The following is a 21,920-nucleotide window of genomic DNA, read 5'->3' on the forward strand; positions in this document are numbered from 1 at the left end:
GGTTAAGAACAGTTTCAGGTTAAGAACAGACCTCCAGAACGAATTAAGTTCTTAACCCGAGGTACCACTGTCATAAAAATAACCACTCTGGATACAACTTGTGCTTCCCTAAGATCCAAAGTGCTGCCTTTTGGAAATTCCCCCCAGACATCAATTCTGCCTTTGAAATCCTGGTAATATCTGGGAAAATCTGAACGAATGGCAGCCCTACATTTGTATTCCAATTAATATCAAAATGATAATGATTCAGAGTCCCCCCTCTTTCTCTCCCCACCACTTCCCCTATATTCTGGTTTTCATCCCCCATTCCTTTTCCTTACCCCACCCCCACCCTCGCATGCTGTTATTCGCCTGGCAAATCCCTTTCCACTGAAGGATGCTTAGCTTCTGCTTAGAGTGGCAGATGTTTTCTTCTTGTCTCATTCCCCTAGAGAGAGCAGAGGCAAGTTTTCAGGTGATGGGGGAGTGTTTACTGCGGGCAGATCCATAACGCAGATTTAAAACACTTATTTAAAAGCACTTTACTTCCACAAAGAATCACGGGAACCGTTAGTTTGTCAAAGGTGATGTGAATGACATCTCCGTCGAGGGGAAACTACAGTTCCCGGATTCTATGGGGGAAGCTGTGTGCTTTAAATGTGCATTGGATGTGCTTCAAATAAATGGTGTGGATATGCCCTTAGCTCAAGGAGCAAGAAGGCCACAGCCTGATTCAGATGTAACAAACCCCATCTCATAAACCAGGCATAGGTCAAAATTGGCCCTCCAGATGTTTTTGGGACTACAATTCCCATCATCTCTGACCACTGGCCCTGTTAGCTAGGGATGATGGGAGTTGTAGTCCCAAAACATCCAGAGGGCCAAGTTTGCCTCTGCCTGTTATAAACCACGGCTTGCCTGACTGGGAATAAAGTCATGGGCCCATGTTTTCCTTGCTTCATATTCTGCTTCAGCAAAAATTTCCTGGTTTCTCAAACCAGTTTCTGAATTGGGAAACTCTGAGCTCCTCAAGCAGAGGTGAACTAGAAGACAGACAGGCTGGGAATGAAATGCCCCAGTTTATTTCATGGCAGGGGAGATTACAGCGGTACCTCGGCTCGGATTAAGTGCTTAATTCGTTCTGGAGGTCCGTTCTTAACCTGAAAGTGTTCTTAACCTGAGGTACCACTTTAGCTAATGGGGCCTGTCGCTGCTGCTGCACGATTTCTGTTCTCATCCTGAGGTAAAGTTCTTAACCCAAGGTACTATTTCTGTAACCTGAAGTGTCTGTAACCTGAAGCGTATGTAACCCGAGGTACCACCGTATATCCTTTATTAAAGGTAAAGGTAAAGGTACCCCTGCCCGTAAGGGCCAGTCTTGACAGACTCTAGGGTTGTGCGCCCATCTCACTTAAGAGGCCGGGGGCCAGCGCTGTCCGGAGACACTTCCAGGTCACGTGGCCAGCGTGACAAAGCCGCATCTGGCGAGCCAGCGCAGCACACGGAAACGCCGTTTACCTTCCCGCTAGTAAGCGGTCCGTATTTATCTACTTGCACCCGGAGGTGCTTTCGAACTGCTAGGTTGGCAGGCGCTGGGACCGAACAACAGGAGCGCACCCCGCCGCGGGGATTCGAACCGCCGACCTTTTGATCGGCAAGCCCTAGGCGCTGAGGCTTTTACCCACAGCGCCACCCGCGTCCCATATCCTTTATTAGAGTATCTCATATTTGCCAGTGCCTTACATGTTAAATAAATAAACTCTCCTCAGAGAGAAACCCAAATAATCTTAAACAAAAGGTTATGTTAGAATGCATGGCTTAAAGTTATTTGAAATTGGTTGTCTGTTCAGAACTCAATTATTTAAATCATAGCAGTATGTGTACTTGGAAGGACCTACTATCTTACATTAATGGTACCCATAAAAAAGAGGGGAAGGAAGGAAGGAAGGAAGGAAGGAAGGAAGGAAGGAAGGAGAGATGACCCCACTGACCTCAGCTTCAGAGTTCAGCTACCCACCAGGAGGCCAAACCTTCCCTCTCTCTCTCTCTCTCTCTCTCTCTCTCTTTCTCTCTGCCCCAGAGGAGATGCCACCTCGTTAGACAGAGCCGCTAATCATCTGGCGTCCAGGGCGATTATCTGGGATGGGTCACATGATTCCAATCCCAGCTGACCCCCTCCGCACCCCCCACCCCTGCTGCTTTGTGGACCGGCTTGGCCAATCTGACTCAATCAGATATTCCGACTCTGACAAACTAGAGACCTCAGCAAAGCCCAGAGCAATCCTGGCCACGCAGACGGCGGCAGCAGCAGCAGCCGTAGCCGCAGGAGCCCTGGTTTCCTCACCCAGACCTTCTGCTGCTCTCTAGCCCACTAGCCTAGTCCCCTCCCAGAAAGCCCAGATGTCCTGAGGACACCCCCCTGCCTGCCTGCCCTCCCTCCCCCTCCAGAATTACTCTCCCCTCCTGGCTGCCAGCCCCACTGTTTCATTTCACTGGAATTAAGGCTTTCTCCGGCACTCTCTCTTGAATCCCAGTTGCTCCCTCTTTCCAGAGAAGCTCTTGGGGTTCTTCCTGGCTCCCCCTGCTGCGAATTCCCTGGCCTCCCCAGGACCCCTGAGCCCCACTCCCAATGAGCTCTGGGCTGGCGGCCCCATCCCTCCCACCCACCCCAGAGGACCCCCCTCCTCCGGCCCGAGGCACCCGCCTCCCGCGCCCCTTCCTCCGCAGCCTCCGGACGCTCTTCGAGATCCTGGATGACCAGCGGAGCGGGACCGTCCACGTCTCGGAAATCGAGAGCCGCTGGGGCCGCGGGGGCTGCGGGGTGAGCCCCCCGGGGGACGGCGAGAGGTGCCCGCTCCCTGGCGGTGTGCTCCAGGCCTTGCAGCAAGTGGCGGAGCCTTGCGGAGGGTATTTGAGTTTCCCCCGCCTGGTGGCCGGGCTGAGAATCGCCCTCCTCCGGGCCGAAGAAGAAGAGGAGAAGGAGGCCGAGAAAGCTGGAGAGTCGGGCGCTGGAGTCGGCGGGCAGGCCGGCAATGGGCAGAACTCAACTTCGCAGTCGATGAAGAATTTGAGTCGGATACGTAAGTGGGAGAGGAGGAGGCCAGGAGGCCTGGGCTTGGGGCAGTGGCGTAGCGTGGGGGGTGCAGGGGGGGCCGGCCGCACCCGGCGCAACATCTGGGGGTTAGGGTTAGGGGGCGCAAATCCACTGGTTAGGGGGCGCAAATCCACGGGTTAGGGGGCACAAATTACTTGCCTTGCCCCGGGTGCTGACAACCCACGCTACGCCACTGGCTTGGGGTCAGGGGTGTTGCTGGGGTGCTGGAGCGCAAAACCAGGATTCCTGAATAGTGGGAACTGGGGTGCTTTTACAGTGGTACCTCGGGTTACAGACGCTTCGGGTTACAGACTCTGCTAACCCAGAAATAGTACCTCGGGTTAAGAACTTTGCTTCAGGATGAGAACAGAAATCGTGCGGCAGCAGTGGAAGGCCCCATTAGCTAAAGTGGTACCTCAGGTTAAGAACAGTTTCAAGTTAAGAACGGACCTCCAGAACGAATGAATTTCTTAACCTGAGGTACCAATGTATTCCTGGGAAAGAGATTGTGGCAGGAGAGAGAAGCCTCAGGACAGGAGTAGTAAGCCAACATGGCACCCGTCAGATGTTTTGGACTACAACTCCCATCAGTCCCAGGGAGCACGGCCAATGGGAGAGGACGATGGGAGTTGTAGTCCAAAACATTCAGCGAACACCACATTGTCTACCGCTGCCTTAGGACTCCTGGGTCCTCTGGGAATGTGTGTGCCAGTAGCTTTGAGGAGGTGATGGAAGGGAACCAGGCCTTCTGATGTATCACTGGGGCTCAGTTTAATGAATTGATTACCAGGGGGCAATTAATTAAATTGGACTTGGACTTGCTAGTCTGCACCTTTCTGCTATGCTCCTGCTTCTGTTCTTGGGGGCGTGTCCTGCAGAATTGGGGAAGAGCCTGCCCATGTGAAGACCACCTGGTGGAAACCTTTACACATATGGTTCTTAATTGTAAACTGTATGCTGATCTCCATCAGCAATTTCTAGATCAACTCCGCATCCCCAAATGGAAACCAGAGTTGGAGGTCATACATTTTCTATTACTGGGGAATGATCAGGAGCTCACCAAATTAGTGGCTAAATATCTCTACGTACTTGGTTTTTGTCATCGAAATACACTGCAGACGTCTGATCTCCCTGGAAACCTAGAGATGTGACGATAGACTGCTCTGCCTCCTTTCTTTCAGCAAATGTTTTGCGCCACTGGGGAAGTGGTAATTCTGTATTGATTTGTTTTGGATGTTTGTATGTGATGCCAATAAAAGGTCTGATGATGATGAGAATTGGGGAAGGGCAGAGCACATGGTTTTGCAGATTTAACCCCAGCCTCTCCAGGTAGGGTCGCTGGGGAAAGTTCCCCAAATGCTGCTGGCATTTGTTCTGTGTGGAGAGTGCGCACAGCGATGAGCTCGGGGGTCTGACTATGCCCCTATAATCAGAGTGGGATGGGTGGTCCTCATCTGGCTGTTGCAGAAGAGAGTTGAGTTCCATTTGGCCCCTTCCGAATTGCTGGGTCTACAGGGCTTAAGCGACAAGCTGGAAAGCTGGTTATTGGGACAGGACAGGATGGGAGGGAGCTCAGGCAATGAGGAAAGTTGATAAGGGAATCCAGAGTTTGATGCGAGGGTCTGTTCACATTATTCCCTTAGAGCACAGCGAAGTTGCTGGAGGGTTTTTGGGTGCATTTCACAGCTCTTCTCGGCTGCTCACGTCGGCATAATGTATTTTCCTTGTGCAGACGTGGTTCCCATCTTGGGCTAGGGACGAATTAGGACTGCAGTCAGCACAGGACACATTTTGGATAATGTGCTGTGTTGGGGGATTGAAAGACCAGCATTGGAAATGCAGTGAGTACGCAGTGAACAGGAGTGTGAACACAGGTTTTGTAACACACACACACACACACACCAGCAAGGCAGGAGACCTTCCTTCTTTGTTGAGTTTGTTTTCGCGTTGCCAGCTGTCCGGATCAGCCTGATGTACAGAAGTCAAGAGGTAATGCTTTTCAATGGCCATACCGCTTTCTAATGTTTCCCTAAGGAGTATCTGTGTTAGCCTTTTGCAGCAAGAACAACAAAGAGCCTTGTGTTTGCCCTTTTAAATGCTAACAAATTTATTGTGCCATGAGTTTCTGCGGACTACGGTCCACTTCATCAGACGTATGGGAGTGTCCATTAAATGGCACAGGAGCTTTGAAAGCCCTAGCTAGTGTGACTCGGGTTGAGAGAGACAGAGCAGTGTGGTGGTTAGCACAATGAAATCCCATGACATTCCCTGTGTCTGCTGGGCAAGTCCCTACCTCCCCGCCTGATCTACCTCGCAGGGTTGTTGTATGGATAAGAGTGGAAGAAGAATTATGTGTACTGCCATGAGAAAGCATTTTGTTTCCCATACATTCTGATCAATTGGGTTGGGAGGGGAGGATCCAAGTCAGACTGGTGCCCTCTCCTCTGCTCCTGTACTAGTAGTAGTAGTAGTAGTAGTAGTAGTAGTAGTAGTTGTTGTTGTTGTTGTTGTTGTTCTTCTTCTTCTTCTTCTTCTTCTTCTTCTTCTTCTTCTTCTTCTTCTTCTTCTTCTTCTTCTTCTTCTTCTAGAGCCAGTGTGGTGTAGTGGTTAAGAGCGGTGGACTCGTAATCTGGTGAACCGGGTTCGCTTCCCCACTCCTCCACATGCAGCTGCTGGGTGGCCTTGGGCTAGTCACACTTCTCTGAAGTCTCTCAGCCCCACAGAGTGTTTGTTGTGGGGGAGGGAGGGAAAAGGAGATTGTTAGCCGCTTTGGACTCCTTAAAGGTAAAGGTAAAGGGACCCCTGACCATTAGGTCCAGTTGTGACCGACTCTGGAGCTGCGGCGCTCATCTCGCTTTATTGGCTGAGGGAGCTGGTGTACAGCTTCTGGGTCATGTGGCCAGCATGACTAAGCCGCTTCTGACGAACCAGAGCAGCCCACGGAAACACTGTTTACCTTCTCGCCAGAGTGGTACCTATTTATCTACTTGCACTTTGACGTGCTTTCGAACTGCTAGGTTGGCAGGGGCAGGGACTGAGCAACGGGCGCTCACCCCGTCACGGGGATTCAAACCGCTGACCTTCTGATCGGCAAATCCTAGGCTCTGTGGTTTAACCCACAGCGCCACCCGTGTCTCTTCTTGAGACTCCTTAGGGTAGTGATAAAGCCGGATATCAAATCCAAACTCTTCTTCTTCTTCTCTTCTATACGTGCCTTTCACCCTAAGGTCCCAAGGCAGTGTACAGCATCAAAACACAATATTAAAAACAGTTTAAAACAACTCGCTACCATAAAAAGACCTGCGGGGCATAGGGCGGTATCCAAATTTATTTATTTATTTAATAAGAGGGGTCCAAAAAAACCCCACATCAAACACCCCATACACCTCAGGTGTCAAAAGCCAAGGGAAAAGAACTGTCTTTATTTTGCTTATTTGAGGCACACGAGAGTCAGAAAGGAGCAAGTAGTAGAGCTCTCTTGAGACGGTACCATTTTGGGTGGCTGGGGACATTGTCCTCTTCAACTGCTCCACATCCAAAGCAAGCATGAGAACGCTGGCCCAAAACTATTCACCTGCACCTGTCGTTAGCTTTTTTTTTTTACAGGCATAGAGTGTTTGTTGTGAAGTCCAGGTAGCAATCTAACCTCCTCCCGCCTATCACCACATAAGATGCAAGTTCTGCCTCTCAATTTAGGGGTGCAGACCCTGCGGCCCTCCGGCCCTTGCCAGACTACATCTCCCATCTACCCCAGCCGTGATGGTTAAGGAGTGATGAAGAGCCATCGTTCAGCAACATCTAGGTCCCCCCCCCCCCCCGATTCACTCTAGACTTGCAACGCTTCTTTTTAGGAGCAGGCCCATCTCTCTCTTCTTTGCTTGCGTGGCACACTGCTTTGAACAGTGGTCAGCCAGGCAGATTTGATTTCTAGAGGGGTGCCGGGCATACTGCAGGTTGTGGAGATTTGGGGCAGCTGCTGTTTTTGCAGCATGGCAACAGACAAGGGTATGTTTGTGTGTGTCTTTGGAGTGGTGCGATCAAGAGGGAAAGGGGGAAATGAGAAATACAGTGGTACCTCGGGCTACAGACGCTTCAGGTTACAGACTCCGCTAACCCAGAAATAGTACCTTGGGTTAAGAACTTTGCTTCAGGATGAGAACAGAAATCATTTACTGGGCATTGTGGGGAGTGATATAAATAGAAAGGAATGTAAGCTCTTTTTATATGCAATAACAGCAGCAAGAATATTACTGGCCCAAAAATGGAAGCAAGAAGAATTACCGACGACTGAAGAATGGAGGATGAAGTTAATGGACTATGCAGAACTAGATAAACTAACAGGAAGGATTCGAAACCGGCGGGACCAGAAATTCACGGAAGACTGGAGTAAATTTACGGACTATTTGAAAAGTATTTGTGATGACGTTTGTAAGTTTGCAAGAAGTTTTGTGAGGAGTATTATTGGAAGTATTGCAAAAATGGAGAAGGGGAAGGATGATTTGTTAAAAGGCAATATAAAGTTAAGAAATGCATAAGAAGTGGTTAAAACGGTGGATCATCGGAGGTGCTGATGGAAGTCCAAAAAGATTGTATGTGATAAGTTTTGTGGTACATTTTATAATTTATATGTTAAAATCAATAAAAATTATTTTTTTTAAAAGAGAGAGAGAACAGAAATCATGCGGCGGGAGGCCCCATTAGCTAAAGTGGTGCTTCAGGGTAAGAACAGTTTCAGGTTAGGAACAGACCTCCGGAACGAATTAAGTTCTTAACCCGAGGTACCACTGTAAACACAGCAAGGGAGAGGGGGAAGGTGTGGGGGGGGGCACCTCTGCTTTTCCTCCTCTGCAAACACAGTTCTTTCTCTCCCTTCTGCCTTTGCGCCCCTGGCAAGCCTGCGGCAACTCCGCCACAGCACCATACGGCCAGGGGTTTAGCGTTCCTGATCCTGTCTCCCCAGCCATAGAGACGACCAATCCTCTTACCCGGCTGCTCTCATCCACCCCCTCCCCACCCCAGCTCCCCAGTAAGGCGCTTTTGTTAATGGGCCACGCATTGGACAGCCCCAGAGGCTGGAGTTGAGGAGTGGGAGTGGGATTAGACTGCATAAATAACCTGCCTGCCCACCCCCACGTTTCTCCTCCGGCCTGCCCCTCCCCAGCAACACGTGCAGTATCATCCTTCAGTTTCTCTGTTAGGCATGCCATGATTTCAAACAGGTAGCCGCACCCCTTGAAACCTGGCAGAGCTGCTGCCAGTCCGTGTGGGAAATACTGAGTTAGATGGAGTAGTGGTCTGTGTCAGGTATTATTGCTGGCCTCTGTCTGTCTCGAGAGACAGCGGAGGAGTGGGCATTTGGGCAGGGGCTTTTCCTCAGCTGGTGTGTTTCTGTCTCGCCTGCGGCTCTCTTTGCTAAGAGCAGTGACCACATTATCACATGAGCCACAGCATTTGATATTTTCATTTACATACATTCCTTAGAAATAAGATAGGTTTATGAAGCAATTCTATAGCCTCCCACCAGGCTGGCAAAGAATTCTACGAAACAGTAGTCTATATCCGGAATCACTGTTCAGTGTTGAACATCATATTTGCTGAATACACAAAGCTTCACAGCTTGTCTGTCATCGTACAAAGTCTGGTAGCTCGCTTCATTTAAAGATTTTCAGAGACTTTGAGACTAAAGGTTTCGTTTTGGACTTGTTATGGTTTGAAGGAATTCTATAAAATATTGTTTATTGCATATGTACCTGGTCACCGTGTTGCCTAGACATTGCTGGCGTTCTCTTTGCAAAGCAAGCTGGGTGTATTTGGGTCGATTTGCCTGTGGTTCGTTCTCTCTCTGCACTCACGGCCCCAGAGTTGTGGCCAGGGCTGGATTGAGGTTTGATGAGGCCTTAAGCTACTGAAGGTAATGGGGCCCGTTATATGTCCAGCTGTCCTTTGTCAACAACAAATTGTCACTGTTTTTCGTGTTGAATATACGCTATATGGTAATTTATGGACCCAGCAGGCATCTAAAGCCATTTGCACATGTTGCCATGCAACTAGTCCATGCAGAATGTAGGCACCCTATACAGTGGTACCTCAGGTTACAGACGCTTCAGGTTACAGACTCCGCTGACCCAGAAATAGTATCTTGGGTTAAGAACTTTACCTCAGGATGAGAACAGAAATCGCGTGGTGGCAGCGGGAGGCCCCATTAGCTAAAGTGGTACCTCAGGTTAAGAACAGTTTCAGGTTAAGAACGGACCTCCAGAACAAATTAAGTTCTTAACCTGAGGTATCACTGTATATAGAAATGAGCAAACCAGTGATATTTTAGGGAGCAGGCTAGCAGGCGGGGCCCATGACTTACATCATAGGAGCCTACACAACACAAAACACTGTAGTTGTGTGTAGGTTTTATTTTATTTGTTTTTTATCTTATATTTTGGAAATGTACATCGTTGTTTTTTTCTTTAATTTTTTTGGGGGCGCCCAAGAGGGTGGGGCCCTAAGCTATAGCTTGTTTAGCTTATACATAAATCCTGCATTGGTTGTGGTCCCTCATTTCTCACACGCCTGAAACCCCACCTCCCTCCCTCCCTAGCAGCTGATGCAGCAAACTTTTCTCCTCCCGTGTCCACTGGATTCTGACAACACCTTCATCAGGGTGGACTTGATTTAAATCACTAGAAAGTAAGACTTGATTTAAATCTTTTTTTTTTTACAGAAAGACTCATTCTTGCTGGCATAATCAATATTTACAAACCAGATGAAGGTTTCATTTTTGGTAGTTCAGAGTAGTTTCTACAGTTACATCAAAAATTACTGATTTAGTTATACTATTGGAAATGCATAGACAGATAATTGTGAAATTGCTGTGAGGTTTAATAAGTTAACTGTTTCTATTTGGACAACTTTTCTGCTGTACTTTATTGGAAGGAGAAAAACAATCATTTCCTTAATAACAATTCAAACAATTTATTGAACTAAAACAATAACATTATAGCATATGTATCCATGTTTGTTCACTGATGAGGTTAATTTTTTTTTAAAAAAAACAACAACAACTGAGACTGAGTTTTAGTACACGTGAAAAGCAAATCCTTCTTTCCTGATGAATAGCCTTTGGACTATAATGTAACTTAAATAGAAAACTATCTTTAGAAAGATTTTTTCCTCCAAAAGCATTTTATTTTAAAAATCCAATTCAAATTAAAAATATCTAATTTTTAAAAATCCTTTAAGAAATATGGATTTTTATCCACCCTGACGTTCATCCCTCCATACTAAGTACGTGAAGAAGAGCCCTGCTGGATCCAGCAAGAGATCCACCTTCTCGAAGGGCAAACGACTGTAACCATGAAATTGGGGAGGGGGGTATATTGGAGAGGGCAGGAAAGTTTTCCTGAGAGGCGTCATCAGACCCCTGGGTTGGGGATGAGCCCCCTCTTTGCGAAAGGCTTGCTGACACGAAGAAAGTGAGCAGGTGAAACTCTGGATTAGGAGAAGCACCATCTGGTCCTTTTCTGTAGGGGAGTGGGGCAGTGTTCTGGGGTTCACCTGCCAGTGGTGGGTGGGGCCAGAGGGGAAAGTGGGTGGAGCAAAGGATGCGGATTTTACCTTTGTGGTTTTTTTAATAATATTTTTTATTAAGGTTTTTACATAAAAGGAAAAAACAAAAGAAAAATACAAAAAGACAAAAAGACAAGAACAACAACACAGAAAAAACAAATAAAAACAATTACATTTTCATAATATTCCTTGCGTTTACTTATTTCCCAGACTTCTCCACACCTCCCCTCACTGTATTCCAGTTCGTATATTTAATCAGCAAATCCCTTCCCTCTATCTTAACTTAATCTTTATCTTAATATCTTAATATGTTAAACCTTTTAATTTTACACCTTTTAACCTTTGAATTTTCCATACTCCTTCACCACTTTGTTGCTAATAACCTTTTAAGCTCAATCCGATGTCATTCTAACATTCATTAATCTTATAATATTTCTGTAAATAGTCTTTAAATTTCTTCCAATCTTCTTCCACCGTCTCTTCTCCCTGGTCTCTGATTCTGCCAGTCATTTTTGCCAATTCCATGTAGTCCATCACCTTCATCTGCCATTCTTCCAGAGTGGGGCAAATTTTACCTTTGTACGACAGGCTAGTTTCTGCGCACGGACATCTCCGTTCTCTATCCAGGCAGACAAGACGCATTGTCAGAGTTCAAGCACACATTCCAGCCATGCAAAAAACACTTGAGGAGGGTGGGAGAGCAAGGCTGGTCAAGGGGTGTGATCTGGGAAGAGGGCGTGTGACTCTCAAGGTCCATTTGGTGGGGCCTAGAAGGATCCATTTGGCCCACAATCATGCCCGGCATGGTTGTCACTTTCCAAAGAGGGCAGGAGTGCACCTGTGCCTTTAAGATTTCCACGGAAGTTCAAGTTGCCCACTCTAAATACAGCTGTTGGAATGAGAAGTAGTTAATGAAATGAATGTTCTGGGCCAGGCACGGGCAAACTCCGGCCCTCCAGATGTTTTGAGACTACAGCTCCCATCATCCCTGTCCACTGGTCCTGTTAGCTATGGATGATGGGAACTGTAGTTCCAAAACATCTGGAGGGCCGGAGTTTGCCTATGCCTGTTCTGGGCCGTTGTACAAGGTAGCAAACGATAGAGCCGGGCCAGCACACAGACGCACAGTTGTTGTTTTTCTGCATTAAAGGGTCACTCATTTTTGCTTTGGCATACATCAGTTTATCTTGGCGTGTGTTGTAAGGGGGCGGGGAGGGCAGGCCTGCTCCTTGCCTTAACTGGATCCTGGCGGGAGATTCCCAAATGCATGCCAGGTTGAATGAAATCAGAGCGGGGAAGAAGAAAAGGCAACGGGGGTCTTCAGATCCAAGTCGGTGGGAGTGGGAAGTTAGCACCGGGATAAGTAACAGGATTCTATAGGTTGGGAACGAAAGGCTCCTGGATCCATTGCCGATTGACAGTTGATATCCCAGCTGCTGTCCGCAGCGGCGTAGGGGAGAGTTTGGCAGCTCCCACTGCCTGGCGCTGGGCCACGGGCATCCCTCCATCTGCTGAGTTGGCCGGGAACTGCCTTATTGTCTGGGAGGCAGACACTCAATCTGTAGCAGCCGACTGGCACCATACATCCCGTGAACTGTGGCTCTTGTGCATCAGCTGAGCTCTGAGCAGAGCTTTGCCCGGTCAGCTTCTGCGCCTTCCCTTGCCTCCTTCTTTGCTTCCTCACTGCCACTTACCGTATTTTTTGCTCTATAAGACTCACTTTTTCCCTCCTAAAAAGTAAGGGGAAATGTGTGTGCATCTTATGGAGCGAATGCGGGCTGTGCAGCTATCCCTGAAGCCAGAACAGCAAGAGGGACCGCTGCTTTCACTGCGCAGCGATCCCTCTTGCTGTTCTGGCTTCTGAGATTCAGAATATTTCTTTTCTTGTTTTCCTCCTCCAAAAACTAGGTGCGTCTTGTGGTCTGGTGCGTCTTATAGAGCGAAAAATACGGTAATGGCTCAGACTGTGTGCTCCTCCTCTGGCAGTTTTCCTACCTGACTCTGGCTGAGAACCTGCAGAGATGTGGGTGCTTTTGGAATACATTTTGGTGCCAGTGCAAGAATTAGTGTTGGCGCTAAGGGATTCCCCAAACTCCTTCCCCCATTCACCCCCCAATCTGCTTTGTAGGGCTAGGGAAAAATTTTTGGGGGGCAGGGGATGCAGAGGGAGGAGATGGGGAAGGAGAAATCCTTGCACTGATAGAGAAAGGTAAAGGTAAAGGACCCCTGGATGGTTAAGTCCAGTCAAAGGCAACTATGGGACTGTGGCGCTCATCTCGCTTTCAGGCCGAGGAAGCCGGCATTTGTCCGCAGACAGCTTTCCGGGTCGTGCGGCCAGCATGACTAAACTGCTTCTGGCACAATGGGACACTGTGATGGAAGCCAGAGCGCACAGAAATGCCGTTTACCTTCCCGCCGCAGTGGTACCTATTTATCTACTTGCGCTGGGGTGCTTTCGAACTGCTAGGTTGGCAGGAGCTGGGACAGAGCAACGGGAGCTCACCCTGTCACAGGGATTCGAACTGCTGATCTTCTGATCAGCAAGCCCAAGGGGCTTGGTGGATTAGCACCACATACATCCCATTTCATGTTTTTCCCCCTGTGAGAAAAGGATGTACGACTTAGGTGGGCCACTGCCCTGATGCAGTTCATCTTACCTTCTTACAGTGAAGCAATTTATAAATTGTTTTGTTAAATAAATGCTCAGCAGGCAGGTTGTCTGGAATCACCCTTATGTTGAAAAACCAACACCTTAAGTTGTTGCCCAGAAAACAATAGTGAGAACAGTGGAGGAATTGGGATGGGGAAAATGTCTCCACATGGATTCAGGGCAGTTCTGTGGTCCTTAAGGCCTTGGCAATATAGTTGCTGTCCTGTTCCCTGTCCCTTACTCCCTGTTCTTCCAGTGGCTTCCTTCACACACATTTTAGCACATGAGCCTTTTCCCGGAAAGGAGCCACAGGTGAACCTCCACCTGCCTGACAGCCTTAATGTTAGGATGCTCTTAAAGGCACAGGGTCGCGACCATTTAAAAAGGGGAGAGAGGCCCCTATTTGTCTTTCGACGTGGTTCACTCCCCTTCTGAAATGGACTTCTCTCTCTTTGCCACATCCCAGTTGCTTTAATTAGAGCCACTAATTACTGGGGCTCATTGATTAATTGAGCCCAGGCTGGCGGAGGTCCAGAGGGATTGATTGCCCCGGCTGACTTTCCAGGGACAGAATTAATGAGGGACAAAGCGCTCATCGAAAGAAAAAGCAAAAAGCAAACGTAGGACCCAAGGGGCCTCTCCCCTGCTTTCTGCCTGTGTCCCTATATCCTGTCCTCCAACGCTTGCTGTTCCTGCTACGTCGAGGGTAACCAGGTGCAAAGCAGGCCTGGCTTCTTCCATCGATGTGTCAGAGGAAAGTTGTGGCAGGAACATGTTGTCGTGCCGGGGTGGAAAAAGGAGCCATTAGGGACACAGGAAGCTGTCTTCTAACTGAGTCAGACCATTGGTCCATGGAGCTCAGCATTGTCAACACTTGAGTGCCACCAGCTCTCCAGGGTGCCAGGCAGAGGGCATTCCTCAACGGCCTTGGTCCTGTATATCTGAAAGAGCGTCTCCCCTCCCCCCCCCCATCGTTCAGCCCGGACACTGAGGTCCAGCGCTGAGGGCCTTCTGGCAGTTCCCTCCCTGCGAGAAGAGAAGTTACAGGGAACCAGGCAGAGGGCCTTCTCGGTAGTGGCCCCTGCCCTGTGGAACGCCCTCCCACCAGATGTCAAGGAAATAAGCAATTATCCTACTTTTAAAAGACACCTGAAGGCAGCCCTGTTTAGGGAAGTTTTTAATGTTTAATGATGTATTGTGTTTTTAATATTTGATAGGGAGCTGCCCAGAGTGGCTGGGGAAACCCAGCCAGATGGGTAGGGTATAAATAATAAATTGTCATTATTATTATTCCAAGCTCTACACCTGAAGATGCTGGGAACTGAACCTGGGACCTTCTGCATGCAAGGCAGAAGATTTGCCTTGGAGCTATGGCCTTTGAATGTTTTGTAGTGTGCAGAACATGGTAGAAGTGTGTGAAATTATGCATGGTAGAGAAGAGAGCATTCTTGCCTTCTCCCATAATACTAAACCTCCCTCAGGGTTACCCAATGGAACCGAATGGTGGGATGTTCAGGATGAGCAGAAGAACTACTTCACATAGTGCAGAGTTAAGCTATGGAACTCACTTTGCTGGCTTCAAAAGGGACTTACACAAATTCATGTAGAGGAAAAAGCTCTTGCTCCATGCCCTGCTTGTGAACTGACCAGAAGCTTCTGCTTGGTCACTGTGACAAGCGGGATGAATTCTGGACTTGACAGACCATTGGCCTTGGAGGAATAGGGAAAGTCATGGCTTCCTCCCCCCCCCCCAAAGAATCCTGGGAGCTGTAGTTTGTTCAGGGTGCTGAGAGTTGTTAGGAGACCTCTCTTCTTTTCACTAAAATCCTGAGAGTGGTTCAAAGGTCCTGTGAATTCCTCTGTGAGGGGAATGAGGGTCTCCTAGCAACTCTCAGCACCTTTAACAAAACACAATTCACAGGATTCTTGTGGGGGGGGGTCTTTAAAGTGGCATGTTGCAACATGAGTCTGCCAATCGAATCCTACCCCGAAACTGTAGCTGTCTGGGAGTGCCCTGAATTGCTGGGTTGTATTCACCATAGCACCTGCAGGTTGTTCCATCAGCCCACCCTGTGGTCTAAACCACTGAACCTCTTGGGCTTGCTGATCAGAAGGTCGGTAGTTCAAATCCCCATGACGGGGTGAGCTCCTGTTGCTCTGTCCCAGCTCCCTCACAGGAGTCATCCAGATGCCGGGGGGGGGGGGGCGGGGAGCCTGCAAGTGGTACCTGAGTGCAGCAGCGATCTCCCCACCTGTGATTGTTCAGCGACTGGTATTTAAAGGTACACCATTTCTGGCAGTGGTGGGGGAACATAGCCATCATGGCTAGCAGCCCCCAGTAACCCCAGCCACTCTTGAGAGTCCCATGGACTGCAAGAAGATCAAACCTGTCCATTCTTAAGGAAATCAGCCCTGAGTGCTCACTGGAAGGACAGATCCTGAAGCTGAGGCTCCAGTACTTTGGCCACCTCATGAGAAGAGAAGACTCCCTGGAAAGGACCCTGATGTTGGGAAAGATGGAAGGCACAAGGAGAAGGGGACGACAGAGGATGAGATGGTTGGACAGTGTTCTCGAAGCCACCAGCATGAGTTTGACCAAACTGCAGGAGGCTGTGGAAGACAGGAGTGCCTGGCGTGCTCTGGTCCATGGGGTCACGAAGAGTCAGACACGACTAAACGACTAAACAACAACAACAACTATGACTTTGCCTAATCTTCTTTCAAAGCTATCCAAATTGTTGGCCATCACTTCCTCCTGTGGCAGTGAGTTCCATAGCTGAACGATGCTCTCCGTCGCTTCCTTTTATCTGCCCTGAACCTTCCAATGTTCAGTTTCATTGGATGTTCACGAGTTCTCGTGTCGAGAGCAAAGGGGGAAGGAGAGGAACTGTCAGTGCTGCAATTCCCAGAATTCCCCGGGAGGAGGGATTGATTGTTAAAGCACTGTGGGAACTGTAGTTCTGGGGGAGGAACAGCGAGGTCTCCTAACAATTGACAGCACCCTTAATGAACTACAGCTCCCAGAGTTGTTTGTGCGAAGCCGTGGTGGTTTAAGCTCAGGGCCACCTCTCCTGGTATACGTCCCACGGAGAACCTTAAGGTCTTCAAATAAAAACATCTTGGAGATCCCGGGTTACAGGAAGGTTAGGCTGGCCTCAACCAGAGCCAGGGCTTTTTTGGCCGTGGCCCCGATCTGGTGGAACGCTCTGTCACAAGAGACTAGGGCCCTGCGGGACTTGACATCTTTCCGCAGGGCCTGCAAGACAGAGCTGTTCCACCAGGCCTTTGGCCAAGGCACAGTCTGAGCCCCTCCTTCTGTAATCCTCATAGAACTCTAGCCCGATGGTTGCCATTAATTTGATTCTGAATTTATTTTAGAATGAATTTATTTCAGAATGTATTTCAATTAATTGATTGTGATTTTATGTAAACTGTGTTACTTTTACTGTTTTTAGCCGCTCTGAGTCTGGCGTCAGCAGGGGAGGACGGGATATACCATATTTTTCGCTCTATAAAACGTACCAGACCACAAGACGCACCTAGTTTTTGGTGGAGGAAAACAAGAAGAAAAATATTCTGAATCTCAGATGCCAGAACAGCAAGAGGGATCGCTGCACAGTGAAAGCAGCAATCCCTCTTGCTGTTCTGGCTTCTGGGATAGCTGCGCAGCCTGCATTCACTCCATAAGACGCACACACATTTCCCCTTACTTTTTAGGAGGGAAAAAGTGAGTCTTATAGAGCAAAAAATACTGTAAATAAATTATTATTATTATTATTATTATTATTATTAAATGTATGGTGTGACTGTCGCCAATATGGGTTGGTATTCCTACGAGGATTATATTGTGGCACAAGAAACCTGCATGAGGGAGCAGTATGAGGTCCACTGTAAATAGCAGGATGCTCAAAAGTTTATCAGATCAAACGACAACAAATCCACCTGTAAGTTCCTTCCCCAACCCCTTCTTTTGAAAATACGTTTATGGCATAATGAATCTCTTTCTCCAGGAGAATCCGACGGGAAAGGAGTCACACGGTCGCGGAGCATCAACAGTTCCCTTTGTCAAGCCGGGAGGCGCCGGAGTATCCGACTTCCGAAGGAACCGCGAAGACACACCATTTCCAATGCCTTGGAATATGATATGGTGAGGAAGCCCAGGGAATGGCTCTTGAGGGCCCTTCCAGGCAACCTGGTCACTGAGCCTCATTTCTGATTTGTTTGCGGGGAGTTAATACGACATTAGGACACGGGTGGCGCTGTGGGTAAAACCTCAGCGCCTAGGACTTGCTGATCGTATGGTCGACGGTTCGAATCCCCGCGGCGGGGTGCGCTCCCGTCGTTCGGTCCCAGCTCCTGCCCACCTAGCAGTTCGAAAGCACTCAAGTGCAAGTAGATAAATAGGGACCGCTTACTAGTGGGAAGGTAAACGGCGTTCCGTGTGCTGCCCTGGCTCGCCAGAGCAGCTTCGTCACGCTGGCCACGTGACCCGGAAGTGTCTCCGGACAGCGCTGGCCCCCGGCCTCTTAAGCGAGATGGGCGCACAACCCTAGAGTCGGACACGACTGGCCCATACGGGCAGGGGTACCTTTACCTTTAATACGACATCAGAACGAGTGTCAAACCACACGTCCGGCCTTGGGACATTCCAATCCACTATTAGTTGTGCAACTTAAATGTGATAAAAAAAACCCCAGCCAATGTTCTGCAAACATCCTAAGCGTCATTTTTAGTCAGGCATTCCACATGCCACACCTTTGTGTGCAAACGGAAAACTATGTCTTTTCCCCTCTTCTTTTTTCCCCAGCGACAGGAGGATTATTCAAGCCTCAAGAAATACAAATCAGCATCGTTAATTAATTTAAAAAACCTGGCTTCGGGCTGCAATTGTCCTTTGAGGTCGCTCGGTCCAAGGTTGTGTTTACATCGCAAACCTCTTCCGTGTGGTCCTGACTTGCGTGACCTCAAAAATTTTAGTTCTGCAAGGCAGCCAGATGGGGGTGAAGCACTCCGAGCACAACTCAAAGTGTTGGTGCTGACCTTTAAAGCCCTAAACAGCCTCGGTCCAGTATACCTGAAGGAGCGTCTCCACCCCCATCGTTCAGTCCGGACGCTGAGGTCCAGCGCCGAGGGCCTTCTGGCGGTTCCCTCACTGCGAGAAGCCAAGTTACAGGGAACCAGGCAGAGGGCCTTCTCGGTAGTGGCACCCGCCCTATGGAACGCCCTCCCACCAGAGATCAAAGAGAAAAGTAACTACCAAACTTTTAGAAGACATCTGAAGGCAGCCCTGTTTAGGGAAGCTTTTAATGTTTAATAGGTTATTGTATTTTAGTGTTTTGTTGGAAGCTGCCAAGAGTGGCTGGGGAAACCCAGCCAGATGGGAGGGGTATAAATAATAAATAATAATAATAATAATAATTATTATTATTATTATTATTATTATTATTACCTGCATTCTCCGCAGGAGATCATGAGGATGAAACCGAGCTGAGAATTAAGGGCGTGAAAAGAGCTGGGGTGGCTTAATCAATACAAATGTCATTGTACGGTCTCAGACCCGACGAAGGCAAATAGAAATTGCAAAATCCTACGATTTCTGGCATGCACCGACTTAAAACCCATGGTACTTATATGAACTAAGGACAGGAACAATCCAAGATGCAATGAAACTAACTAAATTTGCAGCAGGAAAGAGAAATCCAGCAACAGTTTCTGCGATTTGTTTTGTGTCAACAAAGTAATTGTGTCAACCCCAAAAGTAGGCCAAATCCCCCCCCCCGCCAGCCATTTTGTCCCTATTCAAAATTGCTTTTCTCTCTCCCCCCCCCCCCTCCATGGCCACTCCCCTCACCCCACGCAGGTCCAGGTTCATGCTGAAAGGAGATAAGACAGACAAGGCCAGATTAGAAAGGAGTGCAGTTCATATTTTATTTTAAGTGTGTGTTTGTTTGTATTAATGCACATTTTGTCTAGCTTCCACACAGCTTGTGTTGTTAGTTGTTTCCAGGGTGCCGGTTGGACCTGAAAGGTATGATTACCGAAAGTTGCTTCCGGATGACCTGTTTAAAAAGCGTTCAGTCTGATGGGTTTGCCTTCTCTGCTCTGATCTGTCTGCCTTCTGTGGTGAAGGGCTGCCCTCCCTCTGTAACGAGCTTTGAAAAGCGCTGTCTGCAGCTGCCTGCTACATATTTCAATGCAGGCCCACTTTGGCTCTGAAGTGGCTTCTAGGCATCCAGTTATTATCAAGCATTTGTCCTGATTTGCTCGCACAGAGTTTGCAGGGAGGACAGACGACACCAGCTGTTTACGAAGTGTTCATAGTAGTTCGTTTGTTAGACCACATTGCCTCAAGCATTACCCCACACTTTCCAGTTTGCATTAATAATAATAATAATTTTTTATTTATACCCCGCCCTTCCTGGTTCAAAAACCGGGCTCAGGGCTGCTAACAACAAATTTAAAACACTTAATTGTAAAAGCAGCATAAAATACAGTATAAAAACATGAATAACAATAAATTCAAAAATCTATTAGATAACCCCCAGGGCTATCTGGCTGAATTGGTCCTACTTGGGCCAGCGAGGAGGCCAGGGGAGAAGTAGCTGTGGGGTCTCAGAGCAGGGGGAAGGAAGGGAAGGGAAATAAAAGATCAGGCTGAATTCAAATTAAAGGCCAAGCAGAATAGCTGTATCTTACAGGCCCGGCAGAAGGAGGTTAAATCCTGAAGGGCCCTCGTCTCATGGGACAAAGCATTCCACCAGGTCGGAGCCATCACTGAGAAGGCCCTGGCCCTGGCCCTGGCGGAGGATAGTCTGACTTCCTTAGGGCCCGGGACCTCTAAACTATGGTTATTCATGGACCTTAAGGTCCTCTATGGGGCATACCAGGAGAGGCGGTCCCGTAAATACGATGGCCCTTATTACTTCCCTTATTGCGAAAAGTCTAATTTTCGGGTCGGGTTGGGGGAAGTGGGTTTGTTGCTGTAGCTGAGAGTCCTGGACTAGATGACCCTTGGGGTCCATTCTAACTACGCTTCTACGATACTGTAATCGTGCAAACCGAATTTTCTGGCCTGTGATTGAAACCCATCACTATAGCCTTGGAAGCACCCAAAATTAAAAAGTCAGTGTAAGACACCTTAAGCCAGGGCCAGCTGGCACCGCAAAAAAGGTGAGGATATAGTTTTGAACAAGGCCTTTTCTTTATGTTGCAATTGGCAGAGCAGCGTGTTCTGCTCACCTCTCTTTGCACCCCAAGCGAATTCAGCCAGCTGGAAAGGCAGGGATTATGGCCACCATTGTCCGGGGCAACTGAGGCTTTAAAGCATATCCCACGATGCACTGGGGGGAAAGTGCTGATTTCAGCCAAATGGGGTGGTTGGTGGGGGGGGGGTAGATTCCGGACACTGTTGCTTTGCCCCCAGGGCAGAGGAGGGGTCTGAGGGGAAAGCAGAGGAGAAGGCCGAGGCGAGAGGCGGCGAGAGGTTAGCAGCGGAGGAGAGCAGGCAGCGCAAATCCATTTGGAAGAAAAGAATGCGAATGTGGAAGACCAGGCGGGCAGAAGAAAAGGGCGAGGAAGGGTGGAAACGCTAGGAAGGAAGGAAGGAAGGAAGGGTGTGAATGAGTGAATGAGGAAAAGATGGATGGAGGGGTGTGCGAGACAGAAGAGAGCATCTGAAAGGGGCGAAAGCTGAGGGATGGGAGAGGGAAACTGCTGTGGAGGAAGGTTGTGACAGGATTTTGGGAAGAGGGTGTGACAGGGGAGCATAGCTGTCAACTTTCAGATTTGAAAATAAGGGATCGGCAGCCTCGAAAATAAGGGATCAAGAGCATAGCTGTCAACTTTTGGATTTGAAAATAAGGGATCGGCAGCCTCCCCTGTCCCGCAGACAGTCTACGGGATATCTAACAATCCGGGATAGCTGCGGGAAGCAGCAGAAAATGGCGCTGGAATAAGGGAATTTACTGCAAAAAAGGGAAGGTTGACAGCTATGCAGGGGAGCAAAAACAGCCTTAGAGGAAAGAGGACCGGTTGAAAGAAGAGTCCAATGTTTGAGGAGGAATGAGGAAAGGCTCAGAGAAACCTTCCTGAAGGAATTGGGGGGGCCCCGGTGTGCTGTTTTAGTATTTGGCGGCGGAGCTCTCCGTGACGACACTGGCCTGGAAGCAGGTGGGACGTGACTTGTGGGGAGAGAAGGAGCCACATCGTCAGAGCGCAACTTTCCCCCTCCTCAAGCAGGGGCGCTACTGTGAGGGGACCTCGCTGCCCCGCTGGGATGCCAGGGTGGCCCCCTTCCCTCCTGCTCTGGGCGTTGCTGCCTCCCGGCCCCCACTGCGCCATGATGGCAGTCCAGAGAGGCTACACCATCCTCATCGTCCCACTGGGCACGGCCCTCAGCAGCCTGGAGGCCCTGCGCTTCTTCTTCTGGGTGAGTCTCTCTGCGGCTCAGGTAGCTGGGACCACGATGGCACACACAAATATCCACACCCCTTTGTTCTGGCCTCCCTTAGACCTTACCTCCTCCCAGACATCCAATGTTTTGAAGTTCTAAAAAGGAATTAGTAGAACCCTAGAAATGAGGAAACGCCTTGTTCCTCATCCCTCGAGAGAGCCTGGAAGGTGTTCTGTGGGTAGCAG

At 48.8% G+C, this 21,920-nt stretch overlaps 1 protein-coding gene across 1 annotated transcript in view; it reads left to right on the forward strand.

The window, feature by feature from the left end:
• Positions 1 to 2,608: 2,608 nt before the first annotated feature.
• SAPCD1 (suppressor APC domain containing 1) overlaps positions 2,609 to 21,920 on the forward strand; it is a gene marked incomplete at its 5' end in the record, with an annotated part of 29,384 nt that continues 10,072 nt past the window's right edge. The window contains 2 exons of the mRNA XM_083426460.1: positions 2,609 to 3,059; positions 17,294 to 17,430. Coding sequence (XP_083282586.1) covers positions 2,609 to 3,059; positions 17,294 to 17,430 — 588 coding nt within the window. The remainder of the gene's footprint in view (positions 3,060 to 17,293; positions 17,431 to 21,920) is intronic.

This window comes from Podarcis tiliguerta (assembly GCF_965153285.1).
Source record: "Podarcis tiliguerta genome assembly, chromosome: 2".
Lineage (NCBI taxonomy): Eukaryota > Metazoa > Chordata > Lepidosauria > Squamata > Lacertidae > Podarcis > Podarcis tiliguerta.